Source organism: Pterocles gutturalis, unplaced genomic scaffold, assembly GCF_000699245.1.
Source record: "Pterocles gutturalis isolate BGI_N339 unplaced genomic scaffold, ASM69924v1 scaffold44132, whole genome shotgun sequence".
Lineage (NCBI taxonomy): Eukaryota > Metazoa > Chordata > Aves > Pterocliformes > Pteroclidae > Pterocles > Pterocles gutturalis.
The window spans coordinates 33937-57072 of record NW_010109542.1 but is presented as its reverse complement, the minus strand read 5'-3'; the positions used below and the strand labels follow the sequence as shown (position 1 = coordinate 57072).

The following is a 23136-nucleotide window of genomic DNA, read 5'->3' as shown; positions in this document are numbered from 1 at the left end:
CGTGCCAAATGCAAACCTCAGATCTCTGATGAGCAAGCAGACCTCAGCTTCTCTGTCAAGAATGTCTCTGTGATAACCAGCACATGGAAGTCATTGGATATCTACTGTTGTCTTTTTATTCTTTAGGATAGGAAACATTGTAGTTCAGGCATAAAATACACAAAAGGAAAAGCCAAGTATTAGACTGCTCTAGTTGTTCTCCTTTTTTTTCCCCTTCACACCGTATTCTTAACATGTCATTTCGTCCTTGACCCCCAAGAGGTTATGAACCCTTGTGTTATTGTGAATGCAAACCTACTTTTCTTGTCTTTCACACTCCCCAGAAGGAGATGGGATATTCAGGTCCTGTATCCACAGACAACAGCTTAAAACCAGTGATCTAGTCAGATCTCTTGAGTTGAGTCAGAATTACTTCAAGGTCATGCCTATTTTTATACTATTTTGCATGGTTTTAAAGCCTACATAAATATTCTAGTTGTTACAAGTGTCATGGTTAAGATTTTATTGATACCAACCTGAACCTTCTATGTTGCAAATTTACACTACTCATATTCTCTCCAGCAGTCCTATTAAGCCATGGCTCATTGTTGTGTCTAATGTTTCACATATTGAAACTACCTTTGAGTCCATCAGTTTTTTGCCTTCTATCCTTCATCTCTCTTTAGACTGACAAGCATGTTTCTTCAACCTTCCCTAGGCCTCTCCCTCATCCCCAAGATTTTATCATTCTTGTTGCTCTCAGTTTTTGTCTAAATTTTCTTTAAAATACATTGCTTAAAACTGGACATGCCAATCTAGATTAGGTCTTGCCAGTGCTGTTCCTTTTTTTTAAATATAGTTTTTCCTTTGCAGTAAATCTCAGATTTCTTGTTTCTTTTTTTTCCCATTGGTGTTAGATAGACTTGTTAAGTGTATCAACACCACTACCCTTGCAGCCTGTATTTTTTTCCCCCTGTACCTAGTCAGTTAGTTTCTTTTTTTTTTTGGAATTTGTCATTCAGCATGTCTTTGAAGTGACATATTTCACACCTGTCTTTGGTGTAACCTGCAGGTTTTACAGGTATGTGATCCTTTGCTGATGGCATAATCCCTTAAAATACTGAATAAAATAATCCAGGCAGGCCATTTTATAATCTTGTGTAAGGTCCTCTCCCAGTTTGATGGAAAGCCATTAATAATTACTCTGTGAGAGTCTGACCTTTTTTTAATTGGTAACTCATTTTGCATCTGCAGTCATAGATAATCTCTACCCTAATTTGAATCCATTGATGTAGGAGGACCTTCTTCTATGATTGCAGCTGCTAAAGAGATGGCTTTCTCTCTAGAAAAACAAATTTCTCTTCATAAGCCATTAGGACATAAATGGCCAAAAGCTTAACTAGCATTATTTTTGCAATGTCCTTGAAGCATGGCTAAAATGACTAGGAGGTCCTAAAATTTAAGCACTTGTTTATTCTTCTGTACCCGACCCTCAGGAGAAGCAGTCTCTTTTCTTGAAAATTCCCTTTTGAGCATTGTTTTTTTTTTTAAAAAAGGCAGTATACTCTCCTTAATTATGTGGGCATATATAAATTTTCAGTGTGAAGCAGAATTATGGATTATTTTTTACATGCTGCGCACAAACTGTTTATGAATATGTTAGAAAAATAATTTCATAGCTATTTCAGCATCAGTACTCATCCTAGAAGTGGACTTCTTCATTCATGCAGCATTTAGTATTTTAAATTTTCTCCTTCACAAGATATTAATGTCTTATTTAATAAGAAACAGTCTGCTGTCCATGAATCTCAAAGCTCTTTAGGAGTATTCAGTAACTTGGTTGTAACAGGATTACTTCATCAGTAAGACTGATATTTTAAGAGCTTAAAATGACTCTGACTTGGAAGTAACACTTATTTTTTTCATCTACTCATGTTACATGCAACACCTACAGTCGCTATTACCTCTTACAATTGTAGGCACTTTATTCTCTGATTGCTTTGATTCTGCCGAGAGGCCAGCGCAGTCAGAATGGGTTAGTCCAGCTGTATTGTTCCGTATACCTGAGCTACCTTGGGTCTCCGTATGCTGCATTGCACAGTGCGGTGTAAATATACTTTAATTAGCTGTCTTTCTGGAATGCACATCAAAGTCCAATTATTTAACCAACCATTTTCATGTGCACTGAAATTATGGGTGTAGGTGGAATTGTGCCTTTCCTTGCTAAAACGTAGCATGAAATATCTGTCTCCTAAATAGAACTGAAGGAGACGTAGGAGTCAGGGCACATTATATGGCATACCAGCTGAGTAGGATAAAAGCAAGCTGTCTTCTGCAGCTGCGTTTAGGAGTTGCAGCCAGAAAGAAAAGATTCTCTTTCACATATCCACTAGAAAGTAGAAATTGTTCAGAGCTTTTCTATGAGAATGATGCTGGACCAAAATCAACCCAGCTATAAGAAGTCTCCGTTTCCACGGGAAGCTGTGCTTGGCCCAGGGTCCTTATTCATTAGAATACTGTCCCTCTTTTAGAAGGACCGAGCAAATAAAGTCCCAGAGACTGTATCAATACAGTTGGAAGACAAGTAAGCCACTGTATTGATTTTGACATAAGTCCAAAGTAATATCTCTCTGCTGTTAACAGAAACCTTACAGCTTGGAAAAGAACTCATTGAAATAGTGGCTTCATAAAAGCAGGCAGTTATATTAGCAAATGTCTCATTGCAGTGTCTGTTCAGTTTGGTTATCCATGAAAGTAAATTCTAATAATAGTCTAGAATAATTTTTTTGTTCTTTGGTTTAGGTATAGTGGGAATTTATATTTCATAAGAGGACATTGGTATGTATTTCTCTCCCTATATTGTACTCATGGAACATCAAGGCATGTGTTGTTCCATGACTGGGTCTTACCAGCTTTGAAGCTCAATAGTTGGTGTGCAGGTGGATTGCTCCCTTTGTATGGGAACACTTGCTCTCTTCCTGGAATGGCTCTTCTAATTTCAGTGATATATTTATTTTCCCAACATCCGAAAAGAAATGAACTGGACCATCTTCTAGGATTGTAGTCTTTCTGAGAGACGGTTGGGAAGATGACCATCTTTGACTATAGGGATGATATTGATGGGTTCATACAAGTTGAGAACCTAAGTGCTGTTGGCTTCTGGGGTGGACTGAGTTCCCACTGTTCATTATTGTCTTTGTGAATCAAAAAAAAAAAAAAATAGATTGTATGCTGTAGGATTTCTTTGATTTTGTGTGTCTGATTACTTTTAGTGGTGGTTTAGTATCTTCATTGCTGCTATTTTTTTTCTTTTTATTTTTTTTCCTTCCTGATATCAAGAAATTCTCATTGGGCCCTCAAGGGACATTTTGTCACTTGAATAATATTTAATAAAAATAGGTGATATGTCCACCAGGGTGCAGTCTTTCCCAAAAAAAGCCATGGTGGTCAGTAACTGTTTGGTGCACCTGTTCCTTCAAATCTATGTGCGTTTATTAGTTTTATTCTCATAAGATCATACTATCCATTTCAGGAGAAATGGAGAAAAGTTGCAAGATATACATATTAGAATGAGAAACTCGGTATCAAAAGTTGTAAGTATCCTGAATATCTGTGAAATGCTGATACGTTTTTAAATTATTTGTAAGAGTAAATGCAGCTGGTCTTGGGGTTTTTTTGGGTTTTTGGGGTCTTTTTACGAGACTCAATAGGTGTAATCAGGACATGAAGATGTGAATACTTAATTCTTTTAAAAATTCAAGGCCATTGCTGCTGATACCATCCATGTTAGTTAAAGCAACTGCTTTCAAGTTTGAAGGAACAAGCTTTCCCAACTCTGGAAAGAGGAGGATTAAATAATTTCTGCTGGGGGAAACAGAATCTGCACAAAGACATAGAAAACTTCATTTGCTTTCCTTTTTCCCTCGTCTCCGTCCTCTTCCTTCCAGCTGCTGCTATCCCCAGGACTACCAGAGATGAGTAGCACTCTCTTTGACACAGGAAAGGTGGTGGGCAGGGCAGGGGCCTGCAGGGCCAGAGGCTGCTGCTGAAGCCAGAGGGCTCTCTGTGCAGCAGCAATGGGCTGGTTTCAGCATAACTTACTGGCTTTGCAAACCAAGGATCAGTGCCCTGAACTAAAGCAGCATCTGTTTAAAATCACGTGTCACTAACGTAAGATTTTGAGCTAGTCTTTTCCTTGTGCCGTTACAACAAGAAGAGGTTGCTATGTTGTTTCAAAGTGTAGTGCTTGTATTACAGCAAAGTGATCTGAATTCAGTGGTTACCTCACTTGGAGCAGGGTGTTGGGCCAGGGGCCTCCTGAGGTCCCTTCCCACCAGAAAGATTCTGTGACTCTGCTCCCCATGACTACCCTCCCTTTGTATCTTAACTGTTGCCTATTATATCTATTTGCTTCTCTGTCTTGTGCAAATTTAAGCATTCTGGAAGTAATGTATACTCAAGGATCCCATGCTAATACTTGGTAGTAATCCTAATACCCAGGCCAAGTGAAAAGTGGATGGGATTTGAAAGTGTCAATTTTTCCTCATCCCTAACTCCTTGAAACCCATCAGGAAAAAAAAAATCATGGAATGTAGGGTGGGAGGAAGAGTAATGAAATTTGTACAAAAATTAAAAATTTGAAATAACAGTATTTTATTTCTCCTCTTGTTCTAGGTTATGCATTAGATCCCTCTATAGATAACCCTGAAGTTGCTACCAAATATATTGGTCTGGTAGAAGAAGCTGAAAAAAATCAAGGTAAATAATTTGGAATCTTATATAAATTACTTGCAGCTGATGACTGTTTCAGTTTCTTCTTCACTAAGAAATGCAATAGGTATTAGCAAACGAAGGAATTATGAGACACTTAGCCATGTCCAAAGACACAGTAAATGAAGATGTGTTGCAATTGTAATGTGAAGAGGGAAGAGAGGTATTGAGGGGCTTTGTTTTCCTGAAGTAGCAAATATTTCAGTCTATCATTATGTCAAATTTCAAGTTAGGATTTGTAATTGGAACCTAGCATGTGCCTTTCAATTAATAGAATTGATCTGTATATTTGAAACAGAGTTTTTTGGTACTGTTAAACTGTCTTAGCTAAAATTGTCGTATGTCTGCATTAGGGTACTTGTACATTGGGCTAATCACCTTAACTGTGGTACTCAGGAGCAAACTGATGACTCTGTATGCAGCCTCTAGCATTCTGTTGGGAATTGCATGTTATCTCTGTCTAGCAGAGTTAAGCTGTTTGTGTTATTTGGAAAAGAAAAAACATTGGAAGGCTGCCAAATGGTAAAGGCATAGCATGCCACTGGGAGGTTTGACTACCAGAGGCATGGGGTTTGTAATTAATACTTTGATACGAGATATTTCACACTCAGTGACTTATTTGCATTGGAAAATTGGACCTGTGTAAACTTTACTGTTATGCTTTCCCTTGCATGTCTTTTTCTAACACTTATTCACGTGTGTATACAAAGGCTCTTTATTTCTGTGTCCTCTTCCACAGATTATATCCAAGGTCATTTCACTTTCCTTCCGAAGATTGAAAAAAAACCCACTTATTTTGGTATAGCAGATACAGACTTTAGACAGAAATTGCTTTGGCCAGTTTTGCTCAAATGCTTTTCTCCATTTTGCTGTGTGTACTGGAAGGAGTGGTGGTGTTTTTTTTCTTTTAAAGTGACTGTGATGTGACCTATGATGATGACGTATTATTCTCTGTTAGCAGCTAGGCAGTGCATTGTTTCTTTCTTCAGGTTTAACAGTGTTTGAAACAGGACAAAGGAAAGTTGAAAAAAGGAAGAAATTCAAGGAGAATGATGCATCTAATATTGATGGTTTTCTGGGACCATGGGCGAAGTATGTTGATGAAAAAGAAGTAGCCAAACCATCGGAAGTAAGTACTAATTTAGCACAATAGGTACAAATTGTTAGTACATTGCAGTGGTTTTAACAGAGATCCAGCTGCACTAGTAGTTTTTCCAAGAAGAAGATCCATTTGATTTCTTAGGGTGTTAGAAACATTTTAGGTGATAAGTCCAAATAAGGTGTTCTGAATATTCTGCACTCAATTATTTGCAAGACTGTTTGGAAGTAAGATTAATGGTATTTGTGTGTAGAGTCTGATTAAAAGATGTTTATAAACAGAAGAAGCTTGAGAAGAACTGAAAGTAGAACTTGTTTAGGAAAAAAACCAAACAGAAAAACAATTACCTCCCAAAAAAAACCCCTCTCCAACCAACAAACATCCTTCTTGTTCAGGTAGTGATGCTTAGGTGTAGTCTATGAATAACAAGAAAGTATTTCATTCTTTTCAGTGTGCATAGTTTTTTTAATTATTCTAGTTTTGATAAAGGTATTCTCTTTATTGATGCTTAGAAATATTTCTAATCTCATTTAGCAAATGAATGTGTTCTTAATAGTGAGTAAACAGGACTGCAGTTCTGGATTTTCTTATGTGATTCTGAATGCTGAATTTTTAAAAGTCAAGATCATGTTTTATTTTTCCAGGAAGAACAGAAGGAGTTGGATGAAATAACAGCTAAGAGGCAGAAGAGAGGAAAACTGGAAGATGATAAACCTGGCGAGGAGAAGACTATATTACATGGTAATGGCATCTTCCTGCCTGTTCTCATTTTCTTGCTCGCTGTGTTTTCCTGCCTGCTGTGTTAATTAGTAAGGATGGCAGCCAACCTCAGCAGTTTTGCTGAGACACCTTGATGTTTCTGTATTGGAGATAATAGTGCTCACATGCGTAAGCATAAAGGACAGGGAAAGAAATAAACTTGGACTAATTCCACTTCATACTGTGAAGAGCAGTGTGGAAATGTCATCTTTCAGCATACTGGTTTTATTTATTTATTTTTAATAGTAATAGACACACATATCCCTTTTCGATTTTACAGAGCAAACATTTTAAAGTTATGAGTTTGGCTTACTTTCAGATTCAGAATGGCTGCAGTTTTATGTGTCAGTACTTTCATCAGCGGGTAGTGCTTTGAGTTATGGCTTACATACAATTTAGAAAATCACTTGGACTTTATACTTCCTCAGTTCTTAGTGTAAATGTTCTTGCTGTCATACGATGAAGAATTGTGTATCAAATTACCCTATGGAAGCCTATAGCATATGATATCTTCAAAGAAAATGGTTTGGGAAGAAGGTAGAATTAAGTGATATTTGGAAATGGTTATTTCAACTCTGCATACACAATAGTCCTGCCTTATATTGCTTGGCAGAGATTGGTAGGCCAAGACTCTCTGTTTAACACTTTCTACAGCCAGGCTCACATGCACAAGCTGGAGCATCCTTTCTTATATGCGTTACAGAAGTAGTGGCTCTGAGATATGCATTGCTGACATTAGTGCTTCATTCTGTTGATCATGACAGTATTTATTGAATAGTGACAGGCATAACAAACCTGAAATTTTAGCCATTGAGCATCCCATAGAATGATAATTTTGTATCCAACTTTTCATGGTCTATACCTGAAGTTTCACAGTGAAAAACCTTACAAGATAAATTTTCATCTTCTCCAACACAAAAGTTCCAGAAATATGCCATTTTGTAGACATGTGTAAACGTTGATAGTGTGGAGGAGGTCACTTGTACAACCAAAACTGCCATAACAATATCCCAGAAACTGAGCAATTAATGTAATCACTGCACAGCTTAATGTAATGGCTGTCTAACACAAGTCTACTCTGAAATATCTGTTTCCATGCACAATGCATCCCTGCATGTCTGACTGTCCAGTCACTTCTTAAATCTAGTTAAAGAGCAGCTGTTGGCTACCACTGACCAATATTGGTTCACATTGGCCAAATGGATCTTTTTTTTCTCTGGTTTGTAATTCTGTTGATGTGACTGACACAGCACAGAGCTGGCTGGAATGTGAATTGCAGGCAAATGCCAGAGTTAGAGTTGCACATTGTAATCTGTGTAGAGTTAGAGTCAGCAAACCCTTGTTAGCCGGAGAAACATTCTTGCTGTCTGATGATGAGCAAGGTGTGTAGGGGAGGGATTGTCTTAAAGTTCAGATTACCAGATTCCAAGCAGATTTTGCTGAAATGACTTAATTTGAGCTCAGCTGATGTCAAATAATGTTCCACATGTGTCCTATGAAGTGGGCTTTTCTCCTCACCCCTTCATAGCAGAGCAGCTATGTGGAGAAAAACCTTAATTGTGTGTGGCTGTTGGGCCTTTCGAAGATTATGACCTTTTCAAATACAGGCTCTTGGATTCTCAGAATTCTGTGTTTACCTTTTCAGTTAAGGAAATGTATGACTATCAAGGGAGATCTTACCTTCATGTCCCTCAAGATGTTGGAGTTAATCTCCGTTCTACAGTGCCACCTGAGAAGTGCTATCTTCCAAAGAAACAAATCCATGTGTGGTCTGGACATACAAAGGTAGGAAGTCGTGTTTCTGAGCGTGTGTCACAAAAACCCACTTCACTTTGTGTCCGAAGCTAGTAACTTGTATAAAACCGAAGTATCAGTAGAAGGAAGGAGTATTTTCATCTTTATGACATTATGCATGTAATTGGTTGCATTACGTGCTCACACAAGGTGTTTGCCTGTTCAATGGAGTTTACCTGCGTATACTTTTTCATGAACCTAGTGATTTCCTGACCTCCTTTAAAGGGACAAATATTGTTTAGTGACTTCTGTGGGATCTGGAGTTATTTCCTAAACTACAACACGAAGAAGAGTAAGGCTAATTCTAGACATAGCTGAAAATGCTTTTTGTTTGTTTGTTTGGGGTTTTTTTTTGGTTTTTTTGTTACTAGTAAAAGTACTTAAGGGCAATTTCATATAAAACTTCTGAAAAGTTACACATGTTTTGTGATTAAGATGTATCAGCATTACAGGATTCCCAAATACAGCTGTTGCCTTTGGGAGGTCTAGCTTTCTAGGAGTTTTCTTTGATGCTACTTAACATTTACAGTTTCTTCTTGTGCCAGAGCCTATAACTCTATAGTTATATATAACATAATTTTGGTATTAGAAAAGGGTTTCAGTGATCAGATTTGTAAAGCCTATACTCAATTTGCTGCTTCTTTCATGTCTAATTTTCAGTGCTGCTTGAGGGAATATGCTGTGCTGCAATAGACAGCACCTTAGTGATATCTGAAAGATAGAAGAAAGAAGAACACAAAGAACACTTTTAGCTTTTACCCTTTTTTAGTTGAGTCATAGCTCTGAACTCTTCTTCAAAGAGTTTGTTGTATCACCACTTTCCAGAATAACATCTCCTCCCCAAAGTTCTAGTCACTCCTCTGCCTATTATCCTATTAGACCAAACTGATGCATAAAATAGCTTTTTCCTTTTTTCATTATTTCCATGAATAATGATATCGATGAAAGAAGCAAAAGAAGGATGGGCTGACAAATCTGGAAAAGCTGAGGGATATAACTAGACAATAATAGGGAGGATAATGCACCCAAATCCAACTAGGGATGGGAAGAACTGGATGGAATATGAATAGAGTAATTGACATGAAATGGAAAGAAGGGACATCAAACCAAGAGTACTCAGTGGTTCTTTGGACTTCCTCTGCAAGGAGTACCTGAAGTACATATAGATGGGGAAATGCTGTGCCCAGGGAATCTGAGTTCAGTGGGTAGAAGGCACTGGTAGTATAAGTAAGATATGGAGCTGTCCAGAAATTTTTTTTTGTGGATAACTTCCTCATCTGCCCCACCTGGAAAGGCTTATACAGAAGTGGTCACCCAAACCCACAATTTGTATTTCTTTGCTGTGTTTACTACAGTAATGGTGTGAGTATTGAAGGGGGGTTTATATACAGCTGTGGAAGTGAATCAGTTTGTTGCTAATAACTGTTGTTCAAAATGCGTTGCTATTTCTAAAATGGAATGTCGGTAGCTTATTTCTTTTTAAAATAGAGTATATTTTAAGAAGATAAGCTTTAGCTTTTTGCTTAGAAGAAGAGGACAAGTGAACTGAGGAAATATCTAGATGCTCCACTTACTGTTTAATTATGTCCGTATTTATAGGGTGTCAGTGCAGTTAGATTGTTTCCTCTCTCTGGGCATTTACTGTTGTCTTGCTCTATGGATTGCAAAATTAAGGTGAGTAGTTTTTCTGTTTTCATGTATATATTTTGTATTATCATTGAATACACACAATGCATTTTAGAATACTTGAACACTTGGTACTTCTACCAAATACCTTTTGTTTGTGTTACTTTCATTTATTTCACTTGATTTTTAAATTACAAATTCCTTGGAACAAAGATAGAAATAATACACAAGACTGTGGGTGTTAGAATAGTGTTAATCATTTGGTAATAGCGTTTGGAAGGTCACAAGTTCCTCAGGTTCTTGCCTTTGTTATTATAACAATTCATTTTCTGTGAAGCCTAGTTTTACAACTATCAGTAGGTTTCTGCTGAAGTATTTTACTGAAGCAGTTGTGGTTTTGAACGAATCTCATTTTAGTCCAGCCTACATCATATTAAAAAACTGATAATTTTTTTTTTTTTTACTAGCAAAACCTTAGTGCTTTAAAGTTAGAATATGATTGGGGGTTTTTAGTTATTTTGAGGGGGCTGTGCTGACAAGAAGGTGACAGAGCATTCTTGTAAATTCCTGGGTAGATAGTTACGATTAATCAGTAGATGTCATATGTTTGTAATTAATTTCTTAAAAGATGTTGCCATATATGTTTGCACTTAATTTCAGCATCATTGTTGTTTAACAACGAATATATTTTCTCCCTATCCTTTTTTTTTTTTTTTTCCAAGCTATGGGAAGTATATGGTGATCGAAGATGTCTACGAACATTTATTGGTAATAGTCTTTTTTTTAAATGGCGTATACTCAAAATAACTTACTGGAAGGACAGTATTTAGGTTAGCTTAATAATTTATCATAGAGAGGACTTGTAGGCATCCAAGGGAAATGGTATTCAGTATAATCTTGGCAATAAGAATTGGAAAAGTTTTTAGCGCACCTTTGTAATTATTCCAAGCAATTCAGTGTTGATGTATAACACCTTACAACCCTTAAAACAAAACATTAGTGTACTGCAGCCATCGATACTTTATGCAAGACTCCCTTTCAAAGGCAAAATTATGAAATTAAATTGTCCCATCTTCATGTTGAGAACAGCAGCCCTCTGTATTTATGCATTGAGGGCATCTCATGGTCTGATGATCCCACCTTAAATAGATGGTCTCTTCTGTGCTGAGTTTCTAGTGCAAAAGCATGGGAATTTTTTTTTTAGGTTTAGGTGCCGTCTTTGTTCATGTAACAGGTGCTTTTTAAAGCAGATAGCTGAGAGAGGGAGAAATACAAACTTAGCAGCCTTGAATGCAGAACAAAAGCAGCTGATTCTCCTTCTGAAATGGGAACATTTCTAGAACACTGAGTGAATGTAAGTTGAGTAACAACAAAGATGTCTTTTTTCACCTAATGTTTCTGATGACAGCAGTATGGCAAAGAAGATGGCTCAAAAAAGGTTCTCTTTCAATAGACTGCTCTTTCTGAGCAGTTTGTTTTTCTCAAAAGGTCCTTATTATCAACCAGATTCACCTGCTATTTTGCTATATTTAAGTTACTGTGCCAATATTTCAACTAAAGAGATCTCGTGCAAGTCTAATACAGTGGTCAGATGGAGGTATTGGTGTTAGAAGGGTAGCAAGGTTAACACCAGATGAAAGCATTCTTAATTTTCTGATCTAATATTTCCCATATTTTGTACCTGTTTTCTAATTTTAAATTTTTCTCCTTGAGATATATTAGGCACTGGAACAGGTTGCCCAGGGAAGTTGTGGATGCCCCATCCCTGGAGGTGTTCAAGGCCAGGCTGGATGAGGCTTTGAGCAACCTGGTCTAGTGGAGGGTGTCCCTGCCCGTGGCAGGGGGGTTGGAACTCAATGATCTTTAAGGTCCTTTCTTAAGGTCCTTTCCAACCCAAACCATTCTATGATTCTATGATCTCCTGTGTTTGTCTCTCCTCTTTTTCATTAGATGTTGACATTTATTACAGTGTTTTAAACTTCTCTTGCAGCTATTAACTGCAACCAGAACAATCTTTGAAGCCAACAGTACCTAAAGTTCTCCTTGTAATATCAATTTATGAATCCTTTAGGAAGTTGTTTTTTTTTTCCTCACTTGAATCATTCTTTACTAGTGCTCGTAAGAACTTTAGTAAGCGATCTGCTTGTTCTGTTTGCATTGTTAAAGACTGGAGTATTTAACTTTAATATTTTAAAAAACCCATTAATTCTAAGAATGACTGGTTTATCATTGCATTTCTTCTGTCTTATAGGACATGGTAAAGCTGTTCGAGACATCTGTTTTAATAATGCTGGCACTCGATTTCTTAGTGCTGCATATGACCGCTATCTTAAGCTCTGGGACACTGAAACAGGTAGGCTGGTATTTGTGGATGCTGTTATCTGCACTATGTTTAATTAATAGTAAATATCAAGATAAATTACAGTCAGTCAGGTTGTTTCCAGTTATCCTTAATATCATCTTGTAGTTCAGTGTTTAGACTTTCATTACAGGATGAACAGTATTTTTTTGCAAATGTTTTGTTATCTGTACTGGTGTAATTGACACTGCCTATATACCTGTATCTCATATACCTTTTTATTTGAGAAGTTTGATAGTTATTTGTAATGCTAGAACAATTTTCAGCAAAAAGACAAAATTTTACCAAATCAGTTAATGGCATATTTATATTTACAGGCATAAAATTAAGTAATGAAATCACTCTTTAGACCTTAATATGCTTAATTTAGAATAATTATTTCACTTGATCTTTTTTTTGGTTAACCTGAACTTCAAGGGCACTCCAAATAAGACAATGTGGTAGAAATTGAGCTGCTGGTATAGGGAGTGGAGGGTAGGTCTGATGCTCTCACAGAACTGCCTGGGAGAGGCTCTGTAACATTGTGCTCCAAATAGTTTCTTAAGCTTGTTCCAAACAGTTTCTTAAGCTAGAAAGATACAGTACACATTTTGTCGATATTCTTTTAAACTTAAGTCTGTTCCTAAGACAGGAAGTTTCCGTGTTTGAAAAAGACGTTAGCTTTCTCGGTCAGCAGTGCCACTAGTCTCATACAGGTGACAGCCAGAAAGGTGTAAGTCAAATTCTCCAACCTTGAGTCTGAACTCAGTTTATTTAGACACCTGAAAAATGTATTGAGCTTTCAGATTAAAACAGGCTTCTGTAAGTTACAGGTAACATGTAATCAGGGTATATATGGCTGAGGCTATGAGGAGGTAATGCTGTGCAAAGACAATGGTCAGCTTGTGATATCCTGACCACTCCTGATGTCCTTGGTATGTCCTGATGACATACAGAGTACTGAGTAGTTACATTGTTTGGAAAGCTGTAGTAAGGGTACAAAACAGTTTGTATGCGTTTGTACCAGTGTATGCATACAAACGTGAAAGAAAGTATAATCAAAGAGCTGGGTAAATTCTATCTTCTAATCCTCTCAAGTGCTTTAAAACAAGTACTTCCTGCTGTTAGTAAAGTAAACGTAAAATGAATGGTTTTTATCAATATCTGGAAAGAACTAATCGGCCCATAGAACTTCCAGCCTCATGCACTATGAATGGCTTGTCTGTTGCAGGACAATGTATCTCACGATTCACAAACAGGAAGGTTCCTTATTGTGTCAAGTTCAACCCTGATGAAGATAAACAAAATCTCTTTGTTGCAGGAATGTCAGATAAGAAAATTGTGCAGGTATGTCTACTTAATATCTCTTCCACTAAAAATTATGTTATTTAGTGAAAAACAAGGCCTTATTCTGACGCTTTTATTTGTAGTGGGATATTCGAAGTGGTGAGATTGTGCAGGAATACGATAGGCATTTGGGAGCTGTCAACACCATTGTGTTTGTGGATGAAAATAGAAGGTTTGTGAGTACATCTGATGACAAGAGTTTAAGAGTCTGGGAATGGTAAGTCTAAAAATTTGAATTTTAACTTGAAGTATATTACAAGCAAACTGAGAAGACAGTTTATTTTTAAAAGTGCACGTAGCACATAAGGTACTGGAGTGTACAGAGTTCTAGCTAGCTGAGGAAGAGCTGAATTTAAATTTCTACAAATTTTAATGTAATCCTGTATGCAGTAACTAAAATGTTCATGTTCTACTTTATTGTGAAACAGTCTCAGCTGTTGTTGCTGATTTCTAATAACTGTTGAAGTTGGGCATATACTCTGCAAACTCCTGCATAGTGCCACTCAGTATAGTATGGGTCATAGTTCTTTAACATTTTTGTCAAGTGAAAGGAAACATCCCTTCCAAAATTTTAGTATAACACTTTCAATGTCTTTGAAATAATTCTTAATGTCTAATAGTGAATTATGGTCCCTAGCTTACTGCCCTACTGTACTGCAATATTTGAAAACTGTTTTTAAAGTCTACAAAATCTAAATCACTGTTTGCAAAGTAAAATCTCTTAAATAGCTTCTGCTTTATTGGTGCAGATTTTACATGGGCATTGGGCTGTTTGTATTTTTAGCATTAATTATTAATTATTTATCTTAATGTTGTATCTTTTAGGATAATTTTTCTAGATATTTTAATCTACATTTAATGCTCCATATCACATTGCTGAACATTAACCAACCCATCCTGGCTTAATGCTCAAGACACTTTACAGATTTCTTTCTGCCCCAAAGAAAGCATAAAACAGCCCTGTCAGCCTGAAGCTCACTGCACTTCATCAGTGGTCTCTGTTCTCTCTCCTTTCCCCAAGGGTGTATTAGCTCTTAAATTAACCTGTTAAAGAAACGTCTGTTCTGTTACATTAACATGTGTTGGTCTTGAAAGCTTTGACCTTGGATGTGCATAGTATTATATAATATTTGGCCCATGTATGAAATAGCTGTTTTAGTGTAGCTTCATTGCTGGTTTTCTGGCAATCGTTGATGCCCACAGCATGAATACAACAGATGACAGAAAAGTGAAAGTCTATCTAAGAAAAACTCATAAAAATATCATTTCAAGTGTCCTCCAACTTTTAGCATATCTGGGGAGAAACCAAATCTCTCCTATCTGAAATGTTTTCCACAAGGTTCTAGGTACTAAGATTTTTCAGGTTAGGACTTCTAGATTTCTCTAGGATTTAAAATTTCTTTTTGAAATAATTACTCCCACATCTTTAGGTATCCATTTCACTTTGCTGTTCACACATGCAAAGCTGTTGCACAATATGGATGCTAGTTCGACAGCTCTATGACTAATCAGTTCCTTCCTAGCTTTTTTTTTTAAACCTAGACTCCAATCTGTGGTATTTGAATGTTACCCAAGGATCCAGCAAAACCCTCAGCATGTCTGTGATCAGCTGCTATCATTGCCAGTAGCAGCAGTGGTAATGACCAAAGTCTGGGAACCCAGACTTAGGCTAGACATGTAATGCTGTCGCCATATGTCACTCCAAGAGAGCCTCTGCTCAGTACTTCATAATTAGACCCATGTATTTACTGAGCTCCTTAAAGAAAAATCTTTACAATATCGTATCTGCTAAGGAGTGTCTCCTCTCTGGCAAGTGGGAGGAGGATCTCACTTGCACAAATCTGTTATTTCCTTGAGATTGGATTGCCCTTGTTTTGTGAGCTTTGTGTTGATGGCTGAAATAAATAGTGAAGTGGGTGGATTTAGTCACTCTGTGGGGAAGAGCAGGAAAGGCAAAAAGGTTCTGGCATGGGAACATCGCAACCTGCTTGTTCCAGTGGCAAAGCTTTTTCCTTCTGCAGAAAAAAATACATACTGAGCTTGTACGCTGAAGAAAGAGCTCCTTTGTTCAGATAATAGGGAACTCAACTGTAGGCAATATTCTATAAAACAGTCATCAGGGATTTTTTTTGTTTGTTTTATAAAAAGCAAATGTAATACTGTCGTCTTAAGCATGACTTGAAAACCTTTCTCCACAACCTGCCATGTTATATCAGTCTGTAGGCATATTTCTATAATTTCAAGATCCAGATTTTTAGAGTGCATTAAAACTACATTACTGTATTCAGTACAGAAGCATTTGGAGGTTGAAAATTTCCATGGCAAATTATTTCATGCTGTACCTTAAATCCTTTTTTTCCTAATTTCATAGGAAAATTATTTGCAATTTAGTGTGATTTGGTTACTGCACCTTTTGGCACATTTCTTTGTATATTCTTCAGGACAATATTTCTTCAGTACCCTACAGAAACAAAGCAGAAGTAATTATGACCTGAGTATGGCCTTAAAAGCCAGTAATTAAAGATGATCTAATTGCTTAGTTTCAATTGTCTAGAGGAATTCTGTAGTATGTTTTGTAAACACTTTTGACTTGGCTAGAGCTGGTAATAGGATGCCATGTCAGACTTCATCACACTGAGAAACTTCTTCCCTGCAAATTTAAATCTCCTTTCCCTGGGAGTTCATGCCATGTAAAGATTTCACTATGCTGTGCACTGTGTTGTAGCTGGTTTGTTGCTGAAAGTTCAGATTGTGAGTACAGGACAAACCTGCAGATTAAATGGTTTCTTTAGGCGTCTTAATGGGAGTACTTCAAAACTTGTCTGCTTTTGCATTTCATGTGATTATATCATTACAGCAATGATATTAACATTGACATGGGTATCATATTCTTTGTTCTTTCTTGTAGAAATGCAAAATGTTATTTTGTCTTTTGAAATGCTGAATGTTATCTCTATCTGCTTCATACGCATCTGATCCTACTTGGATAAACTGAAATGATTTGGGCAATTGACCTTGGAGGTTTTTATTTCCTTTTACCTTCAAGACAGCTAGCAAAGCAAGAACTGTATATTGGTAGCTTAGTTAGTATCCTGGCAGGCTTAGGAGGCTTGTCATCTCTGTAAAGCTATACCCCTCAGCAAGCTTTTTTCCTCCATCGTTCCTGGTAGAGACATGGTAATCTCCTGAGAGAGCTTGTCATGATATGCAGGTGCCAAAATTAGACTGGGTTGGGTTTGGGGTTGAAGTTTTTTTCTTCTTTCTTTGAAAGTAGTTTTCTCTCTCCTGCTTGGGGAGGAAGTTGTATTAGCACCCCAGAGTATCAAAGTTCTAAATCTTGGCTAGTAGATACTGCTTTTGATATTTAAAGCTTTCCAGACTTTGAAATGCTATGAAGTGGGGAAAGGACTTGAAGATCTTTAAGTTTAAAGATTTGAACAAACAATATATCACGTGAGTTTTGATCTCAGGCAACCATGACAGCATCTTTGTTCATAATTTTTTTTTAAGATTTTTTTTTAGGGGAGCAGGCTGATATTACTTATCTAGCAATTTGACTGGAGGCAAATGTGAAACATAAATGTATCTCTTAATTCTGCCTAATAGTTTAATGCAGCATATCCTGCAGCTCTCGTAAGTGTGCCTGGTAGGTTTCAACATAAAGCAGAGCTGTCTTGAATAAATTCCAGTAGATCAGCCTGCCTTCATTTGTAAAGAGAGAAGGCAGGACAGCCTGTGCTGCATTTAAATTTCTCGCTGCAGTACAAGTCAGCATTGGAGATGTCTCTTCTGTGATGAGACTATTTTAAAGGGGCTTCGAATGGGATTGCTTTTACCTGGCATTGAGGACTCCAGATGACTGGTGGGCTGAGGAAGTATTGGATGTTGGGAGTTGATCAGGATCTGGCCTTACTGCAGCGATAACCTTGTATACTGTTGCCAGGTGGGGTTTGAAGCTGTTTGATGCAAAAGGGTAGGAAGGGGGCACAGTGGGCTGCACCTCCTGTGCTGTCATGTTGGTCAGCCTCAGAGATTATGTGGATTTTTTTGTTATTCCTTTACAGATTTACTGTCCAACAGTAGTCTTAGGTCTGCCTGTTTGGAAGCCAGTTATCCCTGCACATGCACTTATCCACAGAGTGTATGAAGTGGGTTGCCCTTCTTATGCAGAGGGGTAAATTGTTTTAACATTTAACTCACAAGAGCATTTGTGTTGCTTCCTGACAACAGAGCAGCCTCTCACCCTGCTTCCCATGTGTATGTTACTTAACACAAGATGACGGGAAATAACTTACTCCATAATAAAACAGAATTCTACATACCTTGCTAATGTTGACCGAATTGCCATCCAACAAGGCTCCGTCAGCGAGTAGAAGGCAGCCACCCACGCTCTCTGCTCCGATTGTGTCCCAGCAGCAGTTCTGTTGTGTGGATTAGCCAATGAAGTCATAACCATCCCCTTTGTATTAATTAATGTTGCTAACAGAACATTTTGCATGTGTTTTCTGATGAATACATTAATCAAATCTGTTTTCTGCTGGATATTTCTTTTGCTTAATGAGAAAGACATGTGCATGCCTTCCCTTTTTACCAGCCTTCTGAATGTAGAGTATGAGGAATACTATGAATATGCACAGCCCATTAGTAATTAAATTTATATAGTCAAAACCAAATTACAGTTCTGCAGAGTAAGGATTAGACTGTGCTTGTTTTTTCCCTAGGTATGGGTACTGCCCTTGTACGGGACAGTGTATGTTCTTAACATACACTAGCACAGTCCTGTATGGAATCAAGACCAAGGAGTTCATGGTTCAGTTCAGCTGTGAACATTTGGAATTAGTTGGCATCCCATTTGGGGAGATCAGGAGGAAAAGGGCCTGTCGGGGAGATCAGGAGGAAAAGGGCCTGTCAGGGAGATGAGAGAGAGAGACTCCTGTTTTCTTTTCCTTTAAAAAAAAAAAAGGTACAAATATTCTACTTAAAAATCAAGTCACATGCATATATCAGTCTATTCTTCCTACCTGTGTAAGATTTTTTTAAGAGCTGCAGTTAAACTGGAGGCAATAGAGTATCTCCATGTTACAGTTTTACTCTTAATTGGAATTATGATTCTGCTTTAGATTCTGGGTCATTTGATTGGGGTAAATTCACTCTATCAGAGGTTATCCTGTAGATGGCTCCACAGCTGGAGCTCTCTAGGTGGGAATTTGTAATATTTTTGAGCTTTTGCGAATTCTTCCTTTGGACACCACCATATGCTCTCCACGGTTCAGTGGCTGAGTAAATCAGCTGACTGGAGACAACCCTTTGGAATATCTCCATGTCTTCCTAAAACACATACTTCTTCCTTTTGCAGGGACATTCCTGTAGACTTCAAGTACATAGCTGAGCCAAGTATGCATTCAATGCCGGCCGTGACTTTGTCTCCAAATGGTAGGTTAACACATTACTGCCTTAGGCATAGTTTACGTAGGTATGCCTTACTGATTATATCCCTGTAATATTGCTATGTTGCATCTCTCTGCCACCCCACACTACCCTGCCCCAAATCAGCGTGTGCATTTATCCCAAGATTGGACACAATCTGGTTTTAAGTCTTAAGAAGAACAAGAATGTCAAAATGAGGGGTTATGTCAGGATAACTGTGTAATTTTAAATTTAGACTTTAATTCAGACAGGGCAAAAAGACTTTCTTTCCTTAGAGCTATGATGTGCTCTTTGCTGTATTTAAAATATTAAGAGAAACAGTGGTGGGAACTGACGATAGCTGCAAAGTACTAAGCAAGTTCAGCAGTCCTTGTGGTGCCACCCTTAAAGCAGAAACTGATGATGTACATGATCCTGTTCATGCTGTTCCTTTCTGTTCTGAATGTAGCCAAAATAACCCTCGCATAAGAGAAATCCCAAATTGTCTCTGTTTCTGTATGTTAACGTTTCACTGGTGTTTATCTTCTTCCATTAGAATCAAACTGAAGGGGGATAAATGTTTAGTGCCTCCGGTAATCTGTGAAAATCCTTCTAACAGGACAAAATCTCTGTTATCTGTTGTGGCCAAAATTAAATAGCTTTAGTGTCAACATTATTAAGGTATTGCCAGATTTACACTCAACACTCCCATTATGCTGAAGAGTGGCTGATCAACTTGTTGCACGGCTAATGTTTTCAGCCAGCTGTCAGTATCAAATTGTATTTGCTTTGCAGTGTAAATATTTTATTCTTAATAATAGTCATGGGTTTCTGATATAAAAAGGAAGATTCTGGAGAAAGAGGTAGCTGCATTTAAAAATGTTAGCTTCCCGAGCTGGCTTATTTCAACCCCTGCTTCTGAAATGGCACAACTTGCTGTATTCTGATCCAGTTTTTCGGTTCGTCTCATGCTTCCACATTGAAATAATTGATTTTTCATTATTTTTCCTGTTCTGTCTGGCCAGGATTTGAGTATTTGATTTCTGAGATAAGACAGTAAATGACGTTAGGGATGAAATAATCAGCTTTTAAGCTCAAGTCATCACCTGTCACATTAACTAACATTGTCTTGACCTACAGTAGTCCAATATCTTACAAAACAAGTTATTTTGGAATAGTTATGGTACAGATTGTTGCAGACACATCATGCATCATTTTGGAGTCAAATGAGTCCTTTAAAGAAAACTAAATTGAAAATTTTACAGATGTGGAACTTTTCTGCTTAGGGGCACTGATTTATGAATCTCATCAATTAAAGTCTTCCTCCTGAGCAATGTAGGAAACAGAGCTTTTAAAAAGTAGAAGAGGAGAATAACATGCTTGGGATACACACTTGATTTGTTTCTTTGGGAGGATGGAGACAACCCTCAGATTCCAAGGTGGTAGCTGGAAGTGTGATCAGATTTACAGTTGAGTTGGCATATTTTATGTTACTGCTGTTTGCATAAAACACTTTAAAGGCAGTGACAATATGCAGAGTTCAGGACAGAAGTGTCTCTCTGTGGTGTTCTGTAGCATGTCAACTTCATTGGATTCTCAGGCAGGAGCTAACGCACTGCCAAGACTCAAAATGAGACACAGTTAAGATTAGAAAAGCCTGGGGTTTTTTCTTTCACTAAAATATCTTTATTGAGTTGTATTCTGTTAGGGCAGAGAATACTATAGATTTGCAAAAATTTAAAGATCTGTCAAACTCCTGAGTCTACCTTAGTTGTGTTTTTCTCATAAAGAAAATAAAAGGTGACCATCTTGGAGTACCCACAAAACAGGTAATCAGAGAGATTGCAGCTAGATGGAGTTGTTTTCACCTTATCTGGATTACTTAATTATGTGCACTGGCAAGCTTACTCAGTAGCTTGAAAACTTATCAGTAAATCAGTGGGGTTGATGCAGCACATTGCTGTAACAGCCAGAGCTTTTCTAGAGTCCTTTGTGCATTTTGTAGAAATAGGCATCCGAAATCCTGTCAAACATAAGGCTTTGCCTCTTGGCAGTTGTACCAGGCAGAAGCAATATCAGCTGCTACCTAGAACCCTGACACATAATAAAAATCTGGATTAAGATAGTGCAAAAATAGTTATAAAAATCTCTTAAAACTTTCCAGTTAAGTCTGTTTCTTCAGGTGCAGCACTCTGATACCACCTTTGTTTGTTATATTTATAGGAAAGTGGTTGGCTTGCCAGTCGATGGATAACCAAATTCTGATTTTTGGAGCTCAGAACAGATTCAGATTAAACAAAAAGAAAGTTTTCAAAGGTCACATGGTAGCTGGCTACGCTTGTCAAGTGGATTTTTCACCTGACATGAGGTAAGTTTTTGTGGGAATGAGCTTCATTTTAAAACTTGCCAGCACAGACACTAAATGTCTTTTTGAATCCCCTACAACATTCATTGATGCACAGCCATCCTATTAACTTGGCATCAGGCAGAGTTCTCTAGCCAAGCAGCAGAATGGAAAGTTTGCTCTTGTCATTCGGTAGGACTAAGTTAAACTGAGCAGTTGCTCTGAGCAACATTTAGAAAACAGTCCATGTAGTCCAGATTCTCCATTCCGCAAAGATAATTTACACTGCTGCTAAACCATCCAGAGACTCCTCTTTTTTCCCTAGCCCTGGTGCAGCATAGGAGGCTCCCACTTCTGACTTGCATCTGGCTCTCCTTGCGCATGGTCTGCAGCACAGGGTCTGTTCCCGCAATCTGCGCTTGTCTAGAATACCCACAATCTGGACTTGCCAGTTTTCCCTGTTTGCAGGTCTGTTTGGGTATCCTCATTTGTCGTTCAGAGAACCATCTTTTTCATCCTGTTTGCTTAGTAATATGCCCATACATTAATTACAGTATGTACATAAAATGTTCATTACTATAAAAACTGGAGAATAACCTCAGCAAAACTGGAGGAAAAAGTGGAGGGAAGCATCTATAAATTTTAGAGAAACTTCTGGCACTTTCTCTTTTGCTGATGTATTCTCTTTAGTTCCAGTAACACTGTGATATAATAGCATTGCTTAGCACATTTACCTCGCAGTTGATGAATCACCTTCTGCAGGACTTGTGCACTTTAGAGCACAGCATGAATGCTAAGGTATGAATGGTAGGTATGTTTTCAGACTGTCAGACAGGAAGCTCACTGGGTGAAGCTCTTTTCCATTGCTCAGTGTAAAAGTGTTATAATACAAACAGTCTTCACACATGATACAGCTTTTATTTTAATCCTGTTAATATAGCTATGTGATATCTGGAGATGCAGATGGAAAACTTAACATCTGGGACTGGAAGACAACAAAACTCTACAGCAGATTAAAAGCGCACGATAAAGTCTGTATCGGTGCAGTGTGGCATCCACATGAAACTTCTAAAGTCATTACATGCGGCTGGGATGGTCTTATTAAACTATGGGACTAAAGAGGATGCCACGAAGATCTAAAGATGTAAGACCTGCATACATCTGAGATTAGAGTGAATTCTGGTCTAAGGATGAGTAGACATTTGTAATACTGCAGTTCTCAGCTAGTTGTATTATATGCACTAGAAAATGGGAAGTCTTCAGAAGACACAACTGAAAGGATATAGTTTTAAATGTGACCTCTGAATATGAGAAGCTGAGGTCATCTGAAGCATGCAGAATCAAGTGTTAGTTTGTCATGTCACTGTTTGTGCAAAACACTCTTGTAAAATAAAATAATTTTTAGAAAAAATATTTTTGTGGTTCTGGCTGTCAGAGGTGTCAGGAATTAAAGGACAAAACCAGCAATTGTGTAACTCTCTTCCTAAGAAGAAATCTTTGATATTGACTATAATAGAGCTGGAAAAATGCATTTGTTTACCTGGTTTTGGGCGGTATCTTGTTGTCCCCAAAATACTTCTACCTTGATAGAATACAAAACCACTTGCTAAGATCTGTTAGTGCACAGCAGAAGTGAAGAACTAATCAGAAGCTAGTAGCTGACAGATAAATTGT

At 37.6% G+C, this 23136-nt stretch overlaps 1 protein-coding gene across 1 annotated transcript in view; it reads left to right on the top strand.

Annotated features, from left to right (window-relative positions):
- Positions 1 to 22875, top strand: part of CDC40 (cell division cycle 40) — a gene marked incomplete at its 5' end in the record, with an annotated part of 30363 nt that extends 7488 nt beyond the window's left edge. Inside the window, 12 exons of the mRNA XM_010073009.1 lie at positions 4654 to 4737; positions 5739 to 5878; positions 6493 to 6589; positions 8253 to 8392; positions 10001 to 10075; positions 10750 to 10795; positions 12279 to 12380; positions 13597 to 13712; positions 13796 to 13929; positions 19069 to 19145; positions 21342 to 21486; positions 22403 to 22875. Coding sequence (XP_010071311.1) covers positions 4654 to 4737; positions 5739 to 5878; positions 6493 to 6589; positions 8253 to 8392; positions 10001 to 10075; positions 10750 to 10795; positions 12279 to 12380; positions 13597 to 13712; positions 13796 to 13929; positions 19069 to 19145; positions 21342 to 21486; positions 22403 to 22580 — 1334 coding nt within the window. The remainder of the gene's footprint in view (positions 1 to 4653; positions 4738 to 5738; positions 5879 to 6492; positions 6590 to 8252; positions 8393 to 10000; positions 10076 to 10749; positions 10796 to 12278; positions 12381 to 13596; positions 13713 to 13795; positions 13930 to 19068; positions 19146 to 21341; positions 21487 to 22402) is intronic.
- Positions 22876 to 23136: the final 261 nt, after the last annotated feature.